Genomic DNA, 23,458 nt, shown 5'->3' with positions numbered 1-23,458 from the left:
CCAGGAAAATTAAAAATGCCTTGTATTTCAAATCAAATAACCATTCGTTTTTCATTTTTTAATTTCTGTTTCTGAAAGCAAAATAGAATGATCAAAAGATACACGGACCCCGATCCTATATCGGACTTATTTATGAATGTGGCCAAAACGGATATGAAAATATCCGATTCCATGTGCTTTTTCCTATTTACATGTTCATAGTAGGCTAGCTACATATCCGATATGTGCCACGTGAAAAAAATCGGAATTGGGTCACTTTTACCAGGTGGTGTAAACGTAGCGTTCATCTGCTGCACATTTGCCCAAGAGGGATAGTTACCGTAACGAGTAATGTAGATCGCGTACTAAAAATATTAAGTGCAGATCGATTGACCGAGCCTTTTCAGAGTGCAGATGGTCTGACCGCAGGGTTTTACGGCACTTTTGAATGGGTTGTAGGGAAAGAAAAACAAATGTTTAAAAGGAGGTAACTCCAGTATATTTTCCACAGCAAACTTATGTAGTTAAAATCTTGAAAACAGAACGTAGCTACCCGCGTCTTCAAATGATTGTAGATGTTTTCCAAACTCGGTTCAGCGTCCGAGATTTCACTTGAAACAAACTGGTGAATAGAACGTTTCACCAATATTTCTGCGCTCCGTGGGAACTCAAGCCTCACGATGGGACGTTTAATCTGGGATGTGATCTTCTTTCTTACCGGTGAGTCTTATTTGTGCTCTCTAGACTATAGCCTCTCGACAGATAGTCGTGTTCAAACAGACGGATTATGTGTTATAATAGACTGATAGGGCACGTCTATGTATTGAATTAATACGTTAAAATAGAAACACAGTGAGGGATAGTTGGATGGCTTTCCTGGCGTGCTAAACGTTTTAAATAAAACGGTGAGTACCACTGTGTCCTTAGCCGAGCACTGGTCTTGGTTTTAATCAACCACAATGTGGACAAGCTGAATCGAGCTCGTTTAAAAGTAGTGAGCTATGACACGCAATTATTTGCATGTCGTGCGTCAGGAGCAGCGTATTCTGATTCAAACTTTTATTTAGGCCGGCTTCATCAATTATTTATCGTAGTCATTGCAGAATTTATTTATTGATTTATGTATCTACTTTTTAGCCAGCCTGATGCGTGATCACGTTCAGTCCAGAAATTCTTGTTTTGATATGCTGCTGTGTAGTGCATTTACATGCTCAGTAAGACCATGTAGTACTTCGACCAGAGGTGGGCAAAGAGGGCCATATATGTTTCTGTTTTTCATTTAAACTTTTAGAGTTAATTATCCCTGAAATGTAAGCCAGTTGTCATTCTAACTGCATTTCAAGTTAAAACCGAATTAATGGCTGCCAAATACCTTTTGTGTCCTTATATGAAACAGTCTGTGAACTAATGTGGGGCTACAAGTGAATCAGTGATGGTGTATACATCCAATTCACTTATTTAGCCAGGGTAATATATGGAGACAAAAATGTGCATACACACCAGCCCTCTACGTACGGAATTGCCCACCCTGACTTTGAAATTTGACATGAAATTTATTTGAATGTTGATGCTGCAAGGCTTTTATGGTCTTCAGGAAGAAGTGCACTTTCAAGTATGATGGCATGATACACAAAGAACAGCTCTGTATATTTCCCATTAAATTCCCTTCCTTAATTTCCTTAATGAAATGCAATTCCTGACAAACTAGTGGAGGGTTTGAAATTCCTTTCAGTGTCTACTCAAGAGAACAGCTGTTTCTTTTGTTGTTCAAGACTTGACATAGTAGATGATGGTAGGGATGTCCTGTTTCTCCCACAAATCACTACTAAAATTGTAGGAAATTGTCACTGTAATATGACTTCAGCTGGGAGACTACTCTAAGGTTTAGATCAAAGAAACATTAATGCAATACTGTACTAGCTAGCTAACAGCTACTGTCACCAACACACAGGGCCACAAATAGGGGGGAAACTGGGACGCATTGTCCCGGTCCCGGGCCTGAGAGGAGCCTCGGATGCAGGGTGCCACTGTTTTTAGTCTGTTATTAAATATATTTGGGGGCAATATATTTTGTCCTGGGCCTGAGAATTCATTGTGGCAGCCCTGCCTACACAATCACCGCTTGTGTAAGCTGTGAATTTGAAGATTTAATATGCATTTGCATAATGAGATTATTGTGGTATGTCTACTTTTTCAATTGAAACAATATATACATGCATGGGAACAAAGTTCAAATATGAGCCTGATAGAAAGAGCATCTGAAAAGAAATCAGAAGAGATATGCATGTTCAGGAATGAAAGGCAAGTTTACAAATTCAAAGAGTTCTGTTACATGGGAGTGTGAATGAGCTGTATTGTTTTCTATCTAGCTAGTGACTACCACTATCTAAACAATCCACACTTGTGTAATCTAGTCTAACCCATAACAAGTTATCCAGTTAGCTACCGTCTTTATTAAATTAATTTTGAATGTATTTACTTATTTCTTTCTGAATTAAAAAAATTGCAAATAATAATCAGCTTGGCCCAGCCTAAACCCAATTCTAGGTCATGAAATAAAACCATAACTGGCCCAAAAGTAAAGTCTCATTAGGTTAGGGTTGAGCCCGCATTAGGTTTAGCCCACATGTTTTGACAGTATAATTGAGCTGTCCTTACCTATGCCTTGCTGATGCCAGTCCTGGGAATTTTCGGAGGGTTCATATTGAATCTTGGATGTAATCTCATCACATCTTATCTCACTCGTCATTAATTAAAAATATTACATTGCTAGTTTTATTTTTAAAAAAGGGACAACCTGTTTTTAAAGATCAAATAGATGACAAGCCTGAATCGAGATGCTTTTGAATATCTCATTTGGCCAACTGTATAAAAAAAAAGGAAATTAAAAAAAAAAGAACTGAAACCTCTGCTACCTTGAATGGCATGAACAATGTTTTTTAAAATTTTTTAAAAGCATGGTCGTTTAAGACCAGTGTTTTCCCAAGAGGTTATGTAGGTTCCTTTCTTTCTAGATTATATCTACAGTTTACTCACAGGGACAGTACGAGTGTCATATTTTGATCTTTTCAGTATGGGGATAGGTTTGTATCAGTACTACTAGCAACCCGCTCATTTAGGTTGGAGTCTCTCTGCAGACCCATTTATCTATATACAGGGTTCGTACGGTCATGAAAAACCTGGAAAAGTCATTGAAATTTAAAATTTAAAATTTCCAGGCCCTGGAAAAGTTATGGAAAATAATATTTTTTGAAAAGTAATGGAAACACAGCTAAAGTTGCATCAAATATAATTACTAATTAATCCAATCATAAAAATAGTATGTATAGTAATAAAACGTAAATTGGCACGTAACCTACGCGGTATTTTGTCGACTCTTCAAGGAATTGCGTGTTACGTATTCAAACGACAAAGAGCTTCTCGTCACATTAATACCGCGAATTAAATCAGCCGCCAGTAAACTGCATCGGAGAAATTAGCTGTTTCAACCGGGTCGCTACACAAAACACTACGTTAACGTTTCAAAAAAAATGCCATAATCGTTCGCTTCAACTGTTCAGCTTTAGATAACGCTAATAAATTGAACATAAACCTTTGTCTTCAGGTAACATTAGTTAACGCGTTAGCTCTCTGTGTCGCGTGACAGTGGAGTGCAGCGAAAGGGAGTGATTGAAGGCTAATATCAACCAATTTAAAATCAGCATTAAAGGTAAGAATGTCAAGCTTGCGATTGGTTAGAAGGGTCACCGTCAGCTCACAAGGCACATACTGAGTGTACTAACTAGCGAATGTACTGAGAAAGACGTTCGACTGGAAAAAGAAAGAAAAAAAGGTCGCACCAGAACAATTATTTGCACTCGCACAAATGCTCCCAATTATATTTCGAGGTCGCACAGATTAAATTTCGGGAGCATGTGCGACCAAAATGGTCGCAATTTCGAGCCCTGTTTGAGACATTGACAAAACTATTATAGTTGTTAAACTATTCGAATTAAAATATGAGAGAATGTATCTAAATGTGTCTGTCTGGTGTTTATTATTTTAGAGAGGCACCATATGTTTCAGATGCAGACCTAATTTCACTTAGTGTTACAATAAATTATTTTAAATCGTCCCGCTGAGATAAAGTCGTTTGTATCATTGGTGAAAAAGTGTATGAACCCTGTATATAGTATATAGATTTGTTAATGCAGCAGTCCATGTGGAATATATTTCAGCATTAATAATCCATCTCAGAACAAATAATTGGTATACAAGGGCTTGTCTTTCACATCACTGCCCTCTGTTACAGTGGAGCCTAACTGCCATTGGAGGATTCTGTCCTTGCAGTGGGTGGGTACATAAAAGGATGCTGCATTCACATTTTCTCATCTCTGACCATCAGGAAATGTTGCTATCATGGAAGTATGTCCTCCCATTGTATGAGTACCATTGGCCTAGTTTAAACTAGAGGGCAGCCTGAATGGATTTTTCAAGGCCAGTTATGATGTTTAAGAAGGCAAGAAAGTCAGTGGATATATCGGTGGATATCTGTCAATTGTATTTATTTTTTTCCCCCAAGTTAATAAAGCTTAAATTACCAGCCATAAACTGCAGTTGAGAAATGAGAATTCATGCAAAATATTGTAAGTAGCTACATGGCTTTGGATTCCACCAAATGTAATTCTCTGTATTAATGGTGCCTTCTGTTAAGCAAATAAGTTTTTTAACAAATCAGTGTCAGTGACAATTACAGAGTTTGTGTAATCAAACTAATAGGACACCATAAACATTTGGGTAAATGAGGCAGCGATGAAAAGGTTGTATAAATTAACGTGAATGTCATTTTTTTAAGGACCCATACAAAAAATGGAGAGTAGTGAATTTGTCATGCTTACAGGGATTGGTATGCATATTTGAATAACTACCAATACTTTATTGAATGAAGACAAATCAGTAATAGTTAGCTTTCCTGCAATAAAATAAAATGGTCGTGACTCGTGATGGCTATTTGTCTAGACATAAACAGTGATTTACAATACTACAACCATGACTTGTACATTGATTAAAAATAAAATTTAATTGGGTCTTTAGCATTTTATTCATTTCTTAGCTAGATATTTTTATTAAATCAAAATATTACTTTTAGATTAAGGGCAAAATGACAGTGCTTCCCACCTGAAGAATGACACAGGCTGTGTGATGACTCACAGCACATCATTCTTTATCTTTAAGTTTTGCAAGATTTCTCCATAGTCCATATGTGGCCCTAAGGGTTTGTTCACTCTGACACATAGGGAGGCAGTCAGATTTCCCCCCGTATCCCAATTTGCAGGTCTGTTTTGATCTGTTGGTAAAGAATTATTGATACATTTACAAAAGTATGTGGACAAATGAACACCACACTCATATGTACTTGTTGAACATCTCATTCCAAAACCATGAGCATTAATATGGGGGTGGACCCCCTTTGCTACTGTAACAGCCTCCACTCTTCTGGGAAGGCTTTCCTGTAGATTTTAGAACATGGCTGCAGGAATTTGCTTCCATTCATCCACAAGAGCATTAGTGAGGTTGGGCACTGATGTTGGGCGTAAGGCCTGGGTTGCAGTCGGCATTCCAATTTATCCAAAAAGTGTTTGATGGGGTAGAAGTCAGGACCTTGTGCAGGCCAGTCAAGTTCATTATGGAATTTGCTTTGTGCTTGGGGGCATTGTCATGCTGAAATGGAAAAGGGCCTTCCCCAGACTGTTGCCACAAAGTTGGAAGCACACAATTCTCTAGAATGTCATTGAATGCTGTAGCATTAAGATTTCCTTTCACTGGAACTAAGGGGCCTAGCCCAAACCATAAAAAACAGCCCCAGACCATTATTCCTCCTCCACACTGTTCGGTCCAGTACAGTTGGCACTGTATTCCACCAAAACCAGATGCACGCCCGTCAGACTGCCAGTGTGATGCCTGATTCATCTCTCCAGAAAATGCGATTCCAGTGATCCAGAGTCTAATGCCAGTGGGCTTTACACCACTCCAGCCGGTGCTTGGCATTGTGCATGGTGATCTTGGACTTATGTGCGGCTGCGAGATCATGGAAACCCATTTTGTGAAGCTCTTGACAAACAGTTTTGTATCAACGTTGTTTCCAGAGGTAATTTGGAACTCAGTAGTGAGTGTTGCTAGCGAGGACAAATCATTTTTACATGCTACATGCTTCAGCACTTGGCAGTCCCTTTCTGTGAGCTTGTGTGGCCTACCACTTCGCAGCTGAGCTGTTGTTGCTCCTTAGTTTTCACTTCACAATAGTTGGCTGGGGCAACTCTAGCAGGGAAGAAATTTGACAAACTAACTTGTTGGAAAGGTGGTACTATCCTATGACAGTGCCACATTGAAAGTCACTGAGCTCTTCAGTACAACCCATTCTACTGCCAATGTTTGTCAATGGAGAATGCATGGCTGTATACTTGATTTTATGCACCTGTTAGCAATGGGTGCGGCTGAAATAGCCAAAACCAGATACTGATTTCCAACATTTCCAAATCAATATCTGGAGACCCGAGTAAGGGGTGTGTAGAAAATAAGGGGTGTGTCAAAAGCATGTTTCTAGTGGTTGATAATTTGGTCAATTACACACATGCTATCTGATATGAAGCACCCCCCCAGAGAAGTAGGCGTATCAAAATAATATGATATGCATCCTCGAGTTCGACACTAAACTGCCTGGGTCTACTTCCTGCATTTGTAAAGGAAAACAACAAAACAGCGTAAAATATTAACATAATTAAATAACTAATCAAAAAATGAAGGGCGACACACTCATTAGAAGGACAATATCAGTCATGAGAAGCTGAAGTGTTATAAAGTGTAATTCCCCTTTAATAATTATTGGTATGTGTCACACACTATTCCACAAACCTGATCATATTCATTTGTATTTAAATACCTCAGCACCCTAGTGTAGCTACACAAAGTATTACATCTGTTGTCTGACTCCACTAGCCATCATATAATGACACTTTTGAGGACCTAACAGGGCACTTTGTTCCAGGGCAAAAGGTTGTCTTGTGGATAGAGGTGCACCTTACAGATATTATTGTTTTGGCATCATCAGACCATGATTGATCCCTTATGACACTATCTACCCCCTTCTATCCTTTTCTAGCATTCCAAAATCACCTGGTGTTATGGTTACCATGGTGAACAGATGGATCATGAGTTAAGAGTAAATGGAAGTAAGCTATGTCAGCAAAATTTATATTTTAATATTTGCACCTGAAGAACAAATATAGGTACAAATCAAATAGAGTAATCAGCCAGTCACTGCTCTTATTTTAGCATGAATGTTGAGGGAGAAAAAAAATCACAAGAAAGACTCACTCACTCAGCATAGAGCACCCCATTTTTTTCCATAGCCACAGAACTCTTTGTTAGTGTCTTTATAGATTGTGCCACATTTTTAACATTCTGAGACCTGGTACTTGATGCAATATTAAATTTCTGAATTGTATGACCTTTATTGTGAAGAGTAAAGATGCCAGTTGACACAGCCTGTATCAGAAATCACATTTTAAATTAGAGGGATTTAAGAGTGTTAGACAAGGTTTGAATTAATGGAACACATAAATAGTGCACATCATAAAAGAATGTTAATGTACAGGACAGGCAGATTGAGCCTTTTTTCTAAACTTCTGTAACAGTTTTTTGGAACTATGTGATGAGAGAGCACCAGAATTTAGTAACAAAAGGTACAGTGAAAGGCCCATGCATACCCCAGCCTTTCAGCTGTATGATTGCAAATTCTTGAACAATACAAAGATCTTAATTCATTTGCGCTTATGGGAAATACCTTATTATTTGCTCTGTAAAATATGTGAATTTTGCATGTCCATGACTGTAATTCACAAGACACCTCATCAAAAATCAATAGATTTCTTGGTAATGCATTAATTTATAACTAAAACTGTTGCAACCACATTAATAAAACTGAGGTGGCTTCAAAGCTGCAATGATTAGTTTCAGGCAACACAGTTTGAAAACAGGACTTGTGTTGTTAAGTCACAGAACTGCAAGACATTTAGAACTACTTGGAAAGTAATGAAATGAGTTCAGCAATTAGTGTCACAACAAACTGGCAAAATGTAATTAAAGATATCTTAAATTAATGTTTTGACTAGTCATAAATGAATTACAGATATCTGTGATGTGAATCTGGTCAGACTATTAAATGTTAAAAGGGCTTGCCATATGAATCTGCATTTGCGGATCAGACATGCGTACAGTCAGTGAGGTTTGTGAGTTTCCTTTTTAATTTTTTCTCTCACAGTTCATGCACTCTGATTTACACACATAGCTATTGATCTACACACAAATAGCTGGTTATCATTTAAATGTCAATTTACAAGTTGAAAGATATTTGTTTTTGGATAGTAAAACACATTTGTTACTTGTCTTTTATTTCTGAATCATGATACTGGTATTTGTCAATAATATTGAGACTGTATCGCAACCAAATGGACTGCATTTATATAGCGCTTTTATCCAAAGCGTTTTACAATTGATGCCTCTCATTCGCCAGAGCAGTTAGGGGTTCGGTGTCTTGCTCAAGGACACTTCGACATGCCCAGGCCGGGGTTTGAACCGGCAACCCTCCGACTGCCAGACAATCGCTCTTACCTCCTGAGCCATGTCGCCCACAACATTTATTTTGCCTATTTGTATAGCTGTTTCCATGGATAAAATCACATTTATTATTATTATTTTCTGTTAAAAACATTTAATTAATATCCAGGGAGATAGCCAACTACTTCCAAGTTAGATGCCGTATGTAGCCATTTCTTAATACGATCGCATTTTTCAGTTATTTTGAAAAACCTCAGCCTTAATTAGAAATTTTGACCAATGGAGATGCCATTATTTTAGATGTGCAATGCACTTTGGGTAGATGACGTAAAATGGTTGCTCTGGAGTTTAACTCAGTTGTTTTGTCCAGCAGTTGCGGTTATTGATAGTGAGAAATATCAATACAATACCACAGAATTATGTATGTGATGTCATACACTGGATATCTGTGAATAGGATAGATTCAGTAGCTAAACATCTTAGTGCATAAGGACATATTATTGTAAACACCTCACAGCTAGACCAATGAGGGTTTGTAGCTGGAGGGGAAGGCACCGCGTGTTTTCCCTTGGCTGGTGTGATTCAAAACCGGAGATGTTAGTTATTTTTCCTCTGTTCGTAAGAACAGGGCACAATTATACTTAAGAATGCACTGGTTCCGTCGCCGCGGGTCAGATATGAAGGCGCTGCTTCATATCCCGCTTAAGACTGGCCTGAAACGGACCAGTAGCATTCTGGTTACTCTCCGTTCGCAAACGGGGCTATGCTGTCATCAGAGATATATCTGATCTGTCGCCGGACTGTCAATATTCCAATGGGAGCATCAGAATATTCACAAATGCGCGGAACAACACATTAAATATATCCATGACCACAGCAAGAAAGCGTAACAGTTACTAGGTTTTACCCTCGTGATAATCTGACTCCATATTGAATTATAATTTAAAATTTGGGGTTAACTATACGTGGAACTTGGGAGTGGTTACACTCGACTCTATCTTGTGCCATCATTCCTCAATATATGCTCCCGGGTTTAGCACTATTGTTAAATCTCAGTTCGGTGAAGAATCCAGAGGGTAGGAGGCTGACCACCATAATACATGCCTTCCTTGCATGGATAGTAAATAGATAGTTATGAGCCCAGGACGGTGCGTATCTATCGGGCTCCTTCAGGCGAATTTGACAAGAACCGGCATATAACGCCCATGGGTCCTCTTAAGCAAAAACACCAGAACCAATACCACCAATCCCGTTAGCGGGCAGATCGTGGTCGCCTATCTAACTTGAAGACCTCACTAAAGACGTTCGCTGTACTAGACCCCTGATCAGTAGGTCCTAGTCATAATTGTCCCCGAGTATTTAATCGGAATTTCGGCTGAAAAGAAGATAAAATGGATTAGAGTCATGAAGACCACGCAAGTTAAAAATAAGAAGAATTTATTTAACAGGCAGGTGGGTAATTAGCTTCAAATTCAAAATCAATTATCAGGTTTAAAAACATAAATACAGAGGTAAAAGTTCTTACCCAGCCTGTTTAGCTACACACGACTGTTTAGTCTGCACAGTGTGGGAAGTCGATTGCGATCTTCCCTGTCTAGCTACACACAGAGCACAGACTATGTGCAATGCGGGAAGTCGATTACGATCTTCCTTGTCTATCTACACACAGAGCACAGAGTATGTACCACGTGGGGAAGTCGTTTACGATCTTCCTCGATTGCTTTGTCTCCCTTCCTTTTAAGCCAAATCCCGCGTTTGGTCTAGGCGGCATTGCCATAAATTAACCTGGCCGAGTCAAATCTGGAATTCCGGCCCCCACCATTTGGAGGCGGTTGTTAAAACAATTAGTGGGGAAATTGGGAAAAGGAGATGATTACCAGAGAGGACATTCCATTGTGGTAGTTTTTCCCTGAGTTTCTAAAACTATGTTTTTTCAAATTCTATTTGGTATGAAACATATTTCATTCAATTGCTTGAATTATCTTGAATACGTCCATACCAAACATGTCAAGTGGATGTAATATTATGGTGCAGTTGTCATGAAAATACCCTTTTGTTTAACCATTTTACATGCAATTCATGTTATTATTACATAAGGCATAATACAATAATACAATGAAAACATGTGCATGGTTTGTACGGTTTTCCGGGGTTTTTGAATATGACAAACAGATGGTTTAGCGTCCAGATCCAGAAAAGAAATAAAAAGTGTAATGGCAGAGGGGCCCACATAAGGGCACTGTGGTACTGTTAAGAGCAGTTGCCCCACCATTTTGCCAGAGCCCGGGTGATCTTAATGACCCCAACACACACCCCCACAACCATAGACAAAGAGACCAGTTCCCCTTATCTTAGTTGTGTTTATTAGCTGTGTCTATTTTAGGATTATGATTGCTTACATTATGGTTTTATTTGTAGTATGGTTCTCGGTTTCAAAAGTTACCCTGCATTCAGTGGGTTATTGATTTTTAACTTTCAGGTCGCTAGCTAGCAAACAAAAGTAGACACAAATATTTAGAAAATATTAAATTAGATTCTGGACCATGTGCTGAACCTTTCACCCAGAAAGTAGATCTGTTGTTATTCTGTATATTGTTATTATACTACTAATTTTGTTGTGCTCCACTCTCTCTGTTGCCTCTGTTACTCACAAAAAATATTTTATCCTTTAGGTGCCTCCTGTAATTTTTTTAACCATACATTGTATTTTTTAACCATATACCTTGGTATCAAAAACTATAAATTCTTGGGGACAAATAAAAATTCTGTTACATATTTTTGTGCAGTTATTTATTAATTTTTATTCATTTTTCAAAAGTACCATTTTTTGTTTTACTCATATTTGAGATGAGTGGGGTCTCTGGTACTTATTTATATTGGGGGGATTTCAGATATTGAAAAAAGGTTTATCAGGAATGTCTTATTCATTAACCCTTTCATGCAAGTGTGTGCTGATATGTGCTAGCTAAATGTAAGATTTCCCTTGAAGTGTTCATAAGTAATTACTTTTGTAAAATGTCGTCCCATCCCCATTCAATGCGAGATTACATACTCTTTAGTACAGAAAAACAGATTAGATTAGATTAGATTCAACTTTATTGTCATTGCACAGAGTACACGTGCTGAGACAACGAAATGCAGTTAGCATCTAACCAGAAGTGCAAAAGAAGCAGTAAAATGCAGTAAGGTGTATGTACATATGTATAATATAAATATAGAATGAAAAGCTAAGGTATATACAGTATGAAAGTGAATAAATATGAATACAATATGATAAATATGAATACAATACAATGTGGTATAAACAGTATAGACAGTTATAAACAGTATAGACAGTGGATAGGTATAAATTTGTTAAATATATTATCAGCAAGGTGCGGCAGTGCAAGGTTCAGTCATTGGAGTAAGTCGAGTGGGGGGGGGGGGGTTGGGGGTTCCAGGTGGGGGTATCCGGGGTGGGGGGGGGGGTTGTCACTGTGGTGCAGAGTTCAGCAAGGTGACAGCTGAGGGGAAAAAGCTGTTCCTGAACCTGCTGGTCCTAGAACGGAGGCTCCTGTAGCGCCTCCCAGAGGGAAGGAGGGCAAACAGTCTGTGGCTGGGGTGAGAAGTGTCCCTGGCGATGCTGCGTGCCTTCCGCAGACACCGCTTGTGCTGGACAGTCTGAATTGCTGGGAGTGGAGTGCCGGTGATGCGTTGGGCGGTTTTCACCACCCTCTGAAGTGCTTTCCGGTCCGAGGCAGAACAGCTGCCGTACCAAACTGTGATGCAGTTGGTGAGGATGCTTTCAATTGTGCAGCGGTAGAAATTCACCAGAATCTGAGGAGACAGATGGGCTTTCCTCAGTCTCCTCAGGAAGAAGAGTCGCTGGTGAGCCTTCTTGACCAGGGTTGAAGTGCTGAGGGCCGAGGAGAGGTCCTCGGAGATGTGGACGCCCAGAAACGTGAAGCTGGTGACACGCTCAACCTCCGTCTCGTCGATGCAGATAGGGGTGTGCGTGCCTCCTTTGGTCTTTCTGAAGTCCACAGTGAGCTCCTTGGTCTTCTTGGTGTTGAGGGCCAGGTTGTTGTCGGTGCACCACGCCGCCAGGTGCTGGACCTCCTCCCTGTAGGCTGTCTCATCGTTGTTATTTATGAGACCAACCACCGTTGTGTCGTCTGCAAACTTGATAATGGTATTGGAGCCATGTACAGGAGTGCAGTCATGGGTGAAGAGGGAGTATAGGAGAGGACTCAGCACACAGCCTTGTGGAACGCCAGTGCTCAGGATGAGGGTTGAGGAGGTGAGGTTGTCTAACCTAACATACTGGGGTCTGTTGGTTAGGAAGTCTAATATCCAGTTGCAGAGGGAGGGGTTGATACCAAGGTCTCCAAGTTTGGTGATCAGTTTGGAGGGGATGATGGTGTTGAATGTTGAACTAAAGTCAATGAACAGCATTCTTACATAGGTGTTGTTGTTGTCCAAGTGGGAGAGGGCGGAGTGTAGCGTTGTGGAGATGGCGTCCTCCGTACTCCTGTTCTGTCGGTAGGCGAATTGGAAGGGGTCCAGTGTGGGTGGTAGGCAGGATTTGAGATGAGCCAGGACCAGCCTCTCGAAGCACTTCATGATGGTGGAGGTGAGTGCAACAGGGCGGAAGTCATTTAGGCTCGCTGCAGAGGAGTGTTTCGGCACCGGCACGATGGAGGTGGATTTGAAGCACATGGGGACAGCTGCTTGGGCCAGTGACAGGTTGAAGATGTCAGTCAGGACCTCAGTCAGCAGCCCAGCGCGTTGCCCAGCGGGGATGCCAGCAGCCTTGCGTGCATTGATCCTGCTCAGTGCAGCACACACGTCGGTGGGGGCGAGTGTAAGGGGCTGGTGGTCTGCAGGGAGTACAGCCTTGATGGCCGCCTCCTGGTTGTCCCTGTCCAAGTGAGCGTAGAAATTATTAAGCTCGTCAGGGAGGGAGGTGTCGCTGGTTGGGGGTGTAGGTGGGTTTGTAGTCCGTGATGGCCTGGATGCCCTGCCACATGCGTCGGGGTTCGGAGTTGTAAGTGAAGTGCTCCTCAATCCTTAGCTTGTGGCTGTGCTTGGCCCTCTTGATGCCCCTTTTCAGGTTAGCCCTGGCTGAACTGTAGGCCTGCGCGTCACCTGATCTGAAAGCAGCGTCGCGTGCCTTCAGCAGTAGGCGGACCTCTCTGTTCATCCACGGCTTCTGATTGGGGAATGTTTGTGGGTGGTAACACTGTTGATGATAGTGTTGATATAGTCCAAAACAGAGGAGGCATAGGCATCAATGTCTGTGTGGGAATCCAGGGTGGCCTGAGTGGCAAACATACTCCAGTCTGTGTGTTGAAACCGGTGCTGTAGGACAGAGTCTGCTCCCTCTGGCCATACTTTAACTGTTCTAACTGCGGGTTTCACACGTTTGATGAGTGGTGTGTATTTGGGGAGTAGGAACAATGAGAGGTGATCAGACTGTCCCAGGTGAGTGAGGGGAATGGCTTTGTATGCCTCATCCATGTTAGTGTAAACATGGTCTAAGGTCTCGTCCCCTCTTGTAGGGCAGGAGACATACTGATGGAATTTGGGAAGTACAGTCTTTAGGTTGGAGTGGTTGAAATCTCCCGCAATAATAAAAGCTGCCTCCGGGTGTGTAGTCTGTTGTTTGCTAATGGCGGCCTGCAGTTCTTTCATAGCAAGCTTAGCATTAGCGTCCGGGGGTATATATGCTGCAGTCACAACAGCAGATGTGTAAACTCTCTGGGCAGATAAAAAGGTCTGCTCTTAACCATGAGATGTTCTAGGTTAGCAGAGCAGTGACTCTCGATAATGGCATTGTCCGTGCACCAAGCTTTGTTGACATAAATGCACAATCCTCCACCTCTGGTTTTACCGGAGTCATCAGCTGTTCTGTCTGCCCTGAGGATGTAGCGCCCATGATTGAGCGTATGATTACATATTTTGATATGTGTACCACAGTGTGTCACAATGTTTTTGCATTATTTTTCAATGTGATATCAATAGTTCATCTAAAACCATCAGGAGTGGCAAATGTATATGCCTTATAATACAACACAAGAGAAAAAGCATTTTATTCATTTTTGGAAAGGTTTTGAATAGGAAATTTGCACTCATATCATAGACCCCAATAATGATAAAAATAAATAATTCCCACTTGAAAATAATGCAGTTTCAGGGTCGAAACAGGTTTGTTCTGAAATGTATGATTATGTTATAATCTACGGTACAGCAGCACACAGTTTAGACTTGGAGACACTACCGGACACCAGGGTACACGGCTTTCCTTTTGTTTAATTGATTTTAGTAGTTCTGTATATCACCTTCAAATTTTTATGCACTTGTGGTCAAGGCTTTTATGATCCAGGATATTCACAGATCAGCCACAACTTTAAAACCACCTGCATTTTTCTGATTTAATATTTTATTTTCTCTGTTTGTAATCAAACAATTCACACATGGTCAAAGCACAGACTCAGAGCTTTTATTAAAGGGTATTCTTATACATTTTGGTTTCACCATGTAGTAATTACAGCACTTTTTATATATAGTCCCCCATTTCAGTGTTTTAGACAAATTAGCATAATGTCAAATAAAAAAAGTCATGGTTGTATTTGGTTGCATATCCTTTGCATGCCATGACTTCCTGATGTCTGTGACTTATCTGGATATCTTAAGCCGCGTTTCCACCGCAGGAACTTTACCCCGGAACTAGGAACCTTTTGAGGAACTCAGTGCGTTTCCACCGCAGGAACTAGGGTCTAAATTTAGTTCCTGGGGCTTTATTTTACCCCCCAAAAAGTTCCTGCTCGGGGGGTAGTACTTTCCAAAAGTACAGGAACCTTTTGGGTGGAGCTTGCAGCGCTGAACATTTCTGATTGGTCGAGTACTCGCAGCATTTTATTGTATTCATTTTCCGCCATTAACCGCCATGTTTGAAAATATGCAGCCGCAAACCAGTTTATTTTCATAATAACTTCAATCAAACTTGTATGTTATGCGGCGCAGTAGCCTAGTTTTGGTTATAGCCTGCCAACGTCTTGGAATTATAAAGTGTGCTCTTCTGTTCTTTTCTTGCTTTAGTATTCGTTTTATAAAATGCTAAGCATTCGTGCTGGGACAGCATACAGCATATTAGCCTACGTATCAAAACATTCAAACGGATTAATTCGGTTGCTGAATATTTTCTTCCGGATTTTCTTTGTTAGCCCGTTGTAATTGACTCAAAACGTTTGATACAGTTATGTGAGGTATGCGGTAGTTCTGCGTAATTCACATTGGTGATACAGTAAAAGCAAACTGGAAATCACCTTCCGCACTTTTTGTCAGGGTAAAATAACAGGTTAATTCTATTAATCGTCCCTTTAGCTTTTTCAGACTGCCGTAATTTTACTCTGCCATTCTTCAATTCCACGAAAAGACCAGGAAGACTATGGACTAATTTATGGTGCATGGTTCGCATCTGGAGGGCACACTTCGCTGCTCGGCTAGCAGTAACTTCGAAGGAAAGCAAACGATGGCTGTAATTTAAATTTTCACGCAAGTCCGAGTTTTCGTTCTATTCTTGTCATTTTGCGATTAGCCTATATGGAATTGACGGTGAGAAAGTAATCAAACAGCAAATTGTTTACAACGTGTGCATGTTTTCTGCTGTTGTTGCCAGTTATATTGGAAATGTGAATGCATTCTGTCGCTTCGGATGTCAAGACATGAAAGCGAATGTTCGCATAAAAACATAATGAATGTGTTTGAGAGGATATATAAAACAGTTACAATCTGACTATTGGCCTGTTATATAATATTTGTTGCATAACAACGGCCCAAGTTCAACTACCAACGACATTTTTGCTTGATGGTAAAATATGCCCAAACGGCTGCAGAAGAATATTTCAATTCCAGGTGATTAAATCGATAAAAATCAATAAATACAAAAGTAACCATATACAGTCATTGTTGGTAGCCCGTTGTATATAAGTGGAATAAACCCCTCCGGGCTGTCCCGGTTATTAGAAAATAATGTACGCTACTTCGGTGGTAGTATGGGGTTACAGAAGAAATCATAGGACAGATGGACGGTAGACAACGTCGCTTTTTCATACGTCAGTGGGCTAATTTGCCTAATCTTCGCGGGACTTTAGACCGCGGTGGAAACGCAGACAACCATGGGCTGAAGGAACCTTTTAGTTCCTTGAAAAGTAGTTCCTGGGACTAAAAGTTCCGGGTAATTTTGGTGGAAACGCGGCTTTAGGCTGCATTCACACCAGATCAGGCAATGCGGAAAAGCCGGCAGTCTTCCCATTAATTTGAATGGGGGTAGTGCGTTTAGGCTGCGGCAGTGTGGGGACAGTGGGGTGCCGAAAAAAACGCAGCGGCCTGCGGCAAGAAAGTTGAACCAGAATCAACTTGTGTCACTCATCGTGATTTGACAGTACCGGGTAATGGGACGAGTACCGAAACATGCGAACCATGCACCATAAATTAGTCCATAGTCTTCCTGGTCTTTTTGTGGAATTGAAGAATGGCAGAGTAAAATTACGGCAGTCTGAAAAAGCTAAAGGGACGATTACTAGAATTAACCTGTTATTTTACCCTGACAAAAAGTGCGGAAGGTGATTTCCAGTTTGCTTTTAGTGTATCACCAATGTGAATTACGCAGAACTACCGCATACCTCACATAACTGTATCAAACGTTTTGAGTCAATTACAACGGGCTAACAAAGAAAATCCGGAAGAAAATATTCAGCAACCGAATTAATCCGTTTGAATGTTTTGGTACGTAATATGCTGTCCCAGCACGAATGCTTAGCATTTTATAAAACGAATACTAAAGCAAGAAAAGAACAGAAGAGCACACGTTATAATTCCAAACGTTGGCAGGCTATAACCAAAACTAGGCTACTGCGCCGCATAACATACAAGTTTGATTTGAAGTTATTATGAAAATAAACTGGTTTGCGGCTGCAGATTTTTAAACATGGCGGTTGAAATAAAACACTGCAAGTAGTCGACCAATCAGAAATTTTCAGCGCTTGCGCCCCACCCCAAAGGTTCCGGTACTTTTGGAAAGTACTACCCCCCGAGCAGGAACTTTTTTGGGGGTAAAATAAAGCCCCCGGAACTAAATTTAGACCCTAGTTCCTGCGGTCAAAACGCACTGAGTTCCTCAAAACGTTCCTAGTTCCGGGGTAAAGTTCCTGCGGTGGAAACGCGGCTTAATTGTCAGGTTGTCCTACAAGCAATGCAAAAACTTTTTGCATTTGAATGGATCTCTATGGGAATTGGGGGGTGGGACTAGATTCAGCTGTATATTATGCTGATACAGTATGGAACAAATTTGTTGGCTAAATGGCTTTAAGTCATCAAGGGTCCAAGGTATCAAATGAGCCTCAAACCACCGTGCTGCTGCCAGATATGCAGTAGATACTACAAGCATTGTTTCTCCTGAATATTTTTTCCATTGAGTTCAACAGGAAAATTAATCAGGAGAAACAATGCTTGTAGTATCTACTGCATATCTGGCAGCAGCACATGTTGTGGCTGATCAGTGAATATATATAGTTATATATATATATATAGTTTTAATTGTTTTATATATGTGTTTTATCTAAATTTTATCTTTACCATCTAAATTATGAACATAACCCTCTTTGATGCTCACATAGGGAGTTATAAAGACTTAAATGGAACACCCCCTAAATGGGTGAGGATTGGCCAGATTTGGCATCTGCGTGACATAGTAACCTAAATTAAAAAATAGCTATATAACTTATCGGCAGTCTTGGGGAGTAGCGAACTACATGTAATTAAACTAGTAGTTTAACTACATTTTGCAGTAGCTTGCTGGTAATTCAACTACATTCATATTTGCATAGTGATTCAAGTAGTTAAATTACTTTTTTGCCATTTTTTGTGTAGTTAACTACTGAAACTACAAACATAATATAAAATATTTTTTTCTTTACTGTTTTAGTTGTAGTCAGATAATACAAAATCCAGATTTGTTTACAACAAAAATATAACATTCCTTGCAATTTTGTCCTTGTGAAAAGCCCAGATGGGATTGTTTTGTTTAGGACAGGTTTGGGTCTCAGGGGTATTCCAGGAAGCTGGATTGTCAGCTCACCTGTGAAAAATATTTGGCTATAGTTTTTAATGTTTTGAATCTGAATTTGTAAAACTAAACTTGAATATATTATGTGTCAATTAGTCATAAATATTGATTATTGCTATTTATTAACAAATGTTCAGAGAAGTTGTTGCATGCTATTTTAGAAATTACCTGACTAACTGAGTAATCCTGCTCAGTGCAATACCCCCATCTGGACTCTAGTTTCTGGACGGCAGGTGTCTGACTGATGGACATTGTATACAAAACCAAAGCTGACATTCCTTGCACTTTCCCATGAATCGTGGGGTATTTTTTTCTAAGTAGTTTTAGTTAACCAAACTAGATTTCTCCCTAGGGTAGTTTTGCTGTAGTTCAACTTCTTCCAGTGTGAAGTAATTGGTAGCTTGCAAAGCTATGGTTTCAAAGTAGATTCCCCAACACTTCTTATAGCTGTGTATGTTAATTGTGGACACTGTATAAACTGTCACACTGTGCAGGTCTGAGTCATTGTTATTGTTATATTTTTCAGTTTGGTTTTATATTCTTTCATGGAGTACTGTATGTAAATTCACTCTTTCAAAATGTTAATAATTTTCTCTTGGATTGGAGAAAATGGGCCAATCAGTAGGAGTTTGCATGAATTCAATGAAGAGTATGAACAAACCTAATCTTTTCATGGAGTAAATTTATATTATTTCAAATGCTGTTTGGCTCAGGTATTAAGAACTTTTGTGCATCACTCATGCACACGTAAGATCAAAGGATTAACCCATTTTATAATCACAATATATAACGAGATAGTTATAGATGATCGATATCTTTACTTTAGCTTGTTCCCACTCTCCTATGATTATTAAATGATTTTCTCTGGAAGGTGCATTAGAAACAGAATTGCTCCTCTAGTGTGAAACTCACCACTTCACATAATTCCTGAGATTACTTTTATGTCGGTTGATATTACATTCTATATTTCATCCTCTTCTGTATTTCTAAACATCCCCAGGCTCTGTGTTTACCTACGGACAGGTGCAGGAGAATCCCACTACCACATCAGCAAAACGTAAGTCTGTAACGCATTTCTTTTAACCACAATGCTCAGTGTTGAGGTCGTTTCACCCTTGCAGGTTTGTCAGAAATCTGCTTGCCCAAACTAAATTTGTTGCCCAGATAAGGCAATGTTTACCTGTTACATTAAATAAATAAAAAGTATCTACTATGATGTGTAGCTTATTATTTATTATCAGGTATTGAAAATTTAATCTTGGAATTAACCACTTTGCTCAGATGTGAAATCTGGCCAATCCTCGCCTGTTTCTGTACTGTTTTGTTTAAGACTTTATAACTTGTGAGCATCACAGAGACTTGGAAAACAGCTTAAATGTAGCAAGACACATGTACCACGTACAATACTAACAATACTTAGTATTGTAGTAAGTTATTTTCATGATTTCGGTACAAATAAAGTGTCACAAATACCAAAAAATCTAGGCAAAAATGCAGTTCTCCTTTAGTTTGCAATGAATTGTCGGAGTCACAAAGGTAAAACATCTAAAACTATACATTTCCTGGAGAATAAAGTTCTTGACCACAAGTGTGCAAACTCTGAGAGTGATATGCAGAATTACTAAAGATCTATATAGCAAAATGTAAACAATGTACCCTTTAGTTGTAGTTAATGTTGTCACTTAGTGTCTTCAAATCTATTAAAACTAGCAAAATTATGGTATTATTTCTGTAAATCATTAAATAATCCTATATTTCACTACAAATGAACTATTTGGACTCATAAAACTGACTTTTGCATCAATACAGTGGATGGTTAAAACCTCTCTGAAAATGAATAAAATGTTTTTTGTCCTTTATAAAGCATATAAATGTGTCCATTTTTACCATTAGAAATGTTATTAGAATAAGAACATAATAGAATAGGAACAATTACATAATGTGAAATCATTATAACGCACTTTGGTACACATACCTAAATATGTAATCATGCACTCCTGTACTTCAATAAAACACAACTTTTGTCGGTATTCTACAGTATGTAATACTTGAGCTTATTTCAGCATTCATTGGGCAGGAATACACCCTGGACAATCTGGTGGCTAGCTAGGTAGCAAGTATTGCTACAGCAATAACCTGTATAAAGTTTAACTACTCTAGCTTGCAATAAAATACCACCTTGACACTTTTGATGTCCTCAATCTCAGTAGCTACAAGGGGCAATGCAAAATGAATATTCCTAATCTATGACACCAGTGTTCTCTCTAGCCCGTGGAATGCTGCGTCTTTGGAACGCAAGACATTTCAAAGTCTTAATTTTACACTAAAGGTGTGCCAAAACGCACTAAAATACTGTTTTCTGGCTATACTGGTACGTTTGATTATGTATTCATGCAAGCAAATGACAGTGTGCTTTTCTAATAGTGCCTTTGTTAAATATCTGTCAGGTGGTGATTCTCAGCTATTAAATCAATGTTATTTGGCTAACAGCAAACAGGGAATGAGTTAGGAAATCTTGAACCCCCCAATTTATCACATAATTTGTGGATTATGATGATCCTAAAATTTTATGATCAAGGTTTACTGTTTAGCCCTGCTGCTTTGCTATTTAAATTTAAAAAAAGAATTGCTGAGACACATGGCAGTGGGCCAATTCAAAGTATAGCTAACTGGCTGGCAAAATCAGAAACTCAACACCAATCCCAATCACTCATTGAAAGGGCATCTGGTGAGCCTGCATTTACAGAATCATGCTGATCTTCTTTACATTAAGCTCACAATCTCTGACACTCTTGAAATAAAGCAGTCTATAGCCTATAGTCAATTAAGTCTCTTCTGCCTGATGCTGCTTCTCCGGTAGTTCTTGATAAATATTCTTGAAAAGAATTACTCATTCATTTAACCTCTTAGCACAAAGCCCCTAGTGGCCTGCTCACCGGCATGCCTAGATTGCTCAACTCAGACATTCATTGCTCCTGCAACCAAAATATGAGTTTAAAACAGAAACTCTGTGTTCTAGTTTCATTAGTAGATGATACATGACAACTATACCAAATTCAGAGTTTTGCAGTGCCACCATTTAACAAGTAACCCCTCCCTGCTGTCTCATCTGCAACTATACCTCCCACCCATGACAAAATGGACAATATTGTCTATCTGGGCATTCATAGAAATATTTTTTCACCACTCAAAAATTGTATTCCATCATAGCAACAAGATAAACAACAATTGCCCAATACATCAGTGAAAACGCTGCTTATTGCATAACAAAATAAACAAGACAATTTTTGTGTTTATCCGTTTGTGAAATGTACGCGCATTTGTGACGCCTGGGTACCTTCCAAAATAGCTGTGCGTAATACCACACGTGTTGTTTATGGCGTTGTCGCCCTTTTTAGTACAGTCTGGCTTGATCGACAATTAATTGATCCAACAGGTGACAGAATAAGCTTTCTAAGGATGTATAACATGTCTAAGTTTGCTTTTGGAATAGCATTTTATAGCTCGGTGTAACCACAAGTTTTCTCATAATCGCATTCACTTATGCATTCACTCTGTGGTAGCAGACGCTGAACCTGACGAAAACGTGGCCAACGATATTTCATAATTTCTTGGAAAATACTATTATCATTGAGGACTTCTGGGCATAGCTAAGCCATGTGTTTGCTGATAGACCTAGCAGCTGACATCGTTTTTTGGAGCAAAAAAAAACCCCAAAAAAACAAGCGAATAGAACATTGTCATTGATTTACTGTCTCTGTCTCCATCTACTGAACACAGGCAAAATTTCATCATTGTTATCTAAGTATTACTGCTCAAAATATGTCGGTTATATAGCTGATGTTATTTTTGAAATTGAGTGTCTTTAAATAGGTTAGTGGTATGTGGATATTTCACACTGTAATGTAAGCATTAGTAGTGCTATTTTATTTTATAGAATATGCTATTTTATATAACATTTCAAAAAGCTATTGAATTTCCAAAATCAAAATTTGAAATATTCATATAAAATAGCATGAGATGAAAATGGACAAAGCAAAGGTTGTGCAAAATGTATGCATGGTCAGTGGACACTATGAAAGTAGTTTGAGGTGTCTAGGTCATGTGACCAAAAAGCTATTGAAATTCCAAACTTTGAAAAATTCATATAAAATACTATGAGATGAAAATGGACAAAGCAAATGCTGTGCAACATGCGTCAGTACTCGGTGAGCAATTCAATAGTGATTTGGGGTGTCTAGGTCATGTGACCAAAAAGCTATTGAAATTCCAAAATTTGAAAAAATCTCATAAAATCGCATGAGATGAAAATGGACAAAGCAAAGGCTGTGCAACATGTGTCAGTACTCGCTGAGCAATCCAATCAGGAGTTGGGGTGTCTAGGTCATGTGACCAAAAAGCAATTGAAATTCCTAACTTTGAAATATTCATATAAAATTGCCTGAGATGGAAATGGACAAAGCAAAGGCTGGGCAACCTGTGTCCATTGTTTGTAAACAATTTAAAAGTGGTTTGAAGTTTCTAGGTCCTTTTGTCTAGGAGCTATTGAAATTGAAAGTTAAAATCCCAAACTAAATTTGTTTAAAATATTCAAACACTATTATGAATAAACCAATGGCTGTGCAACATTCATGTACACATGTTGAATAGTTTAAAATTGTTTTGACGTTTACAGTTCATGTGGTTGAAGAGGTATTGACTTTTGACATTTGTAATCTGTAATTTGCTGACGGTCCCTAACCATTTGCATTGACTTAGTGGCTGGTTGAGACCGTT

General features: G+C 39.3%; 1 protein-coding gene across 2 annotated transcripts in view; it reads left to right on the top strand.

Annotated features, from left to right (window-relative positions):
• Positions 1–29: 29 nt before the first annotated feature.
• tgfa (transforming growth factor, alpha) overlaps positions 30–23,458 on the top strand; it is a 59,677-nt gene continuing 36,248 nt past the window's right edge. The window contains exons 1-2 of one of the 2 annotated variants that reach the window (XM_064297718.1): positions 37–699; positions 19,683–19,739. In XM_064297718.1, the coding sequence (XP_064153788.1) occupies positions 660–699; positions 19,683–19,739 (97 nt within the window). In that variant the 5' untranslated portion in view covers positions 37–659. Of the gene's footprint in view, positions 700–19,682; positions 19,740–23,458 lie in introns of both variants that reach the window. The other variant, XM_064297719.1, reaches the window with a different exon arrangement.

This window comes from Anguilla rostrata, chromosome 10, assembly GCF_018555375.3.
Source record: "Anguilla rostrata isolate EN2019 chromosome 10, ASM1855537v3, whole genome shotgun sequence".
NCBI lineage: Eukaryota > Metazoa > Chordata > Actinopteri > Anguilliformes > Anguillidae > Anguilla > Anguilla rostrata.
Note: the sequence above shows the minus strand (reverse complement) of the source record. Positions and strands in the feature narration are given on the sequence as shown.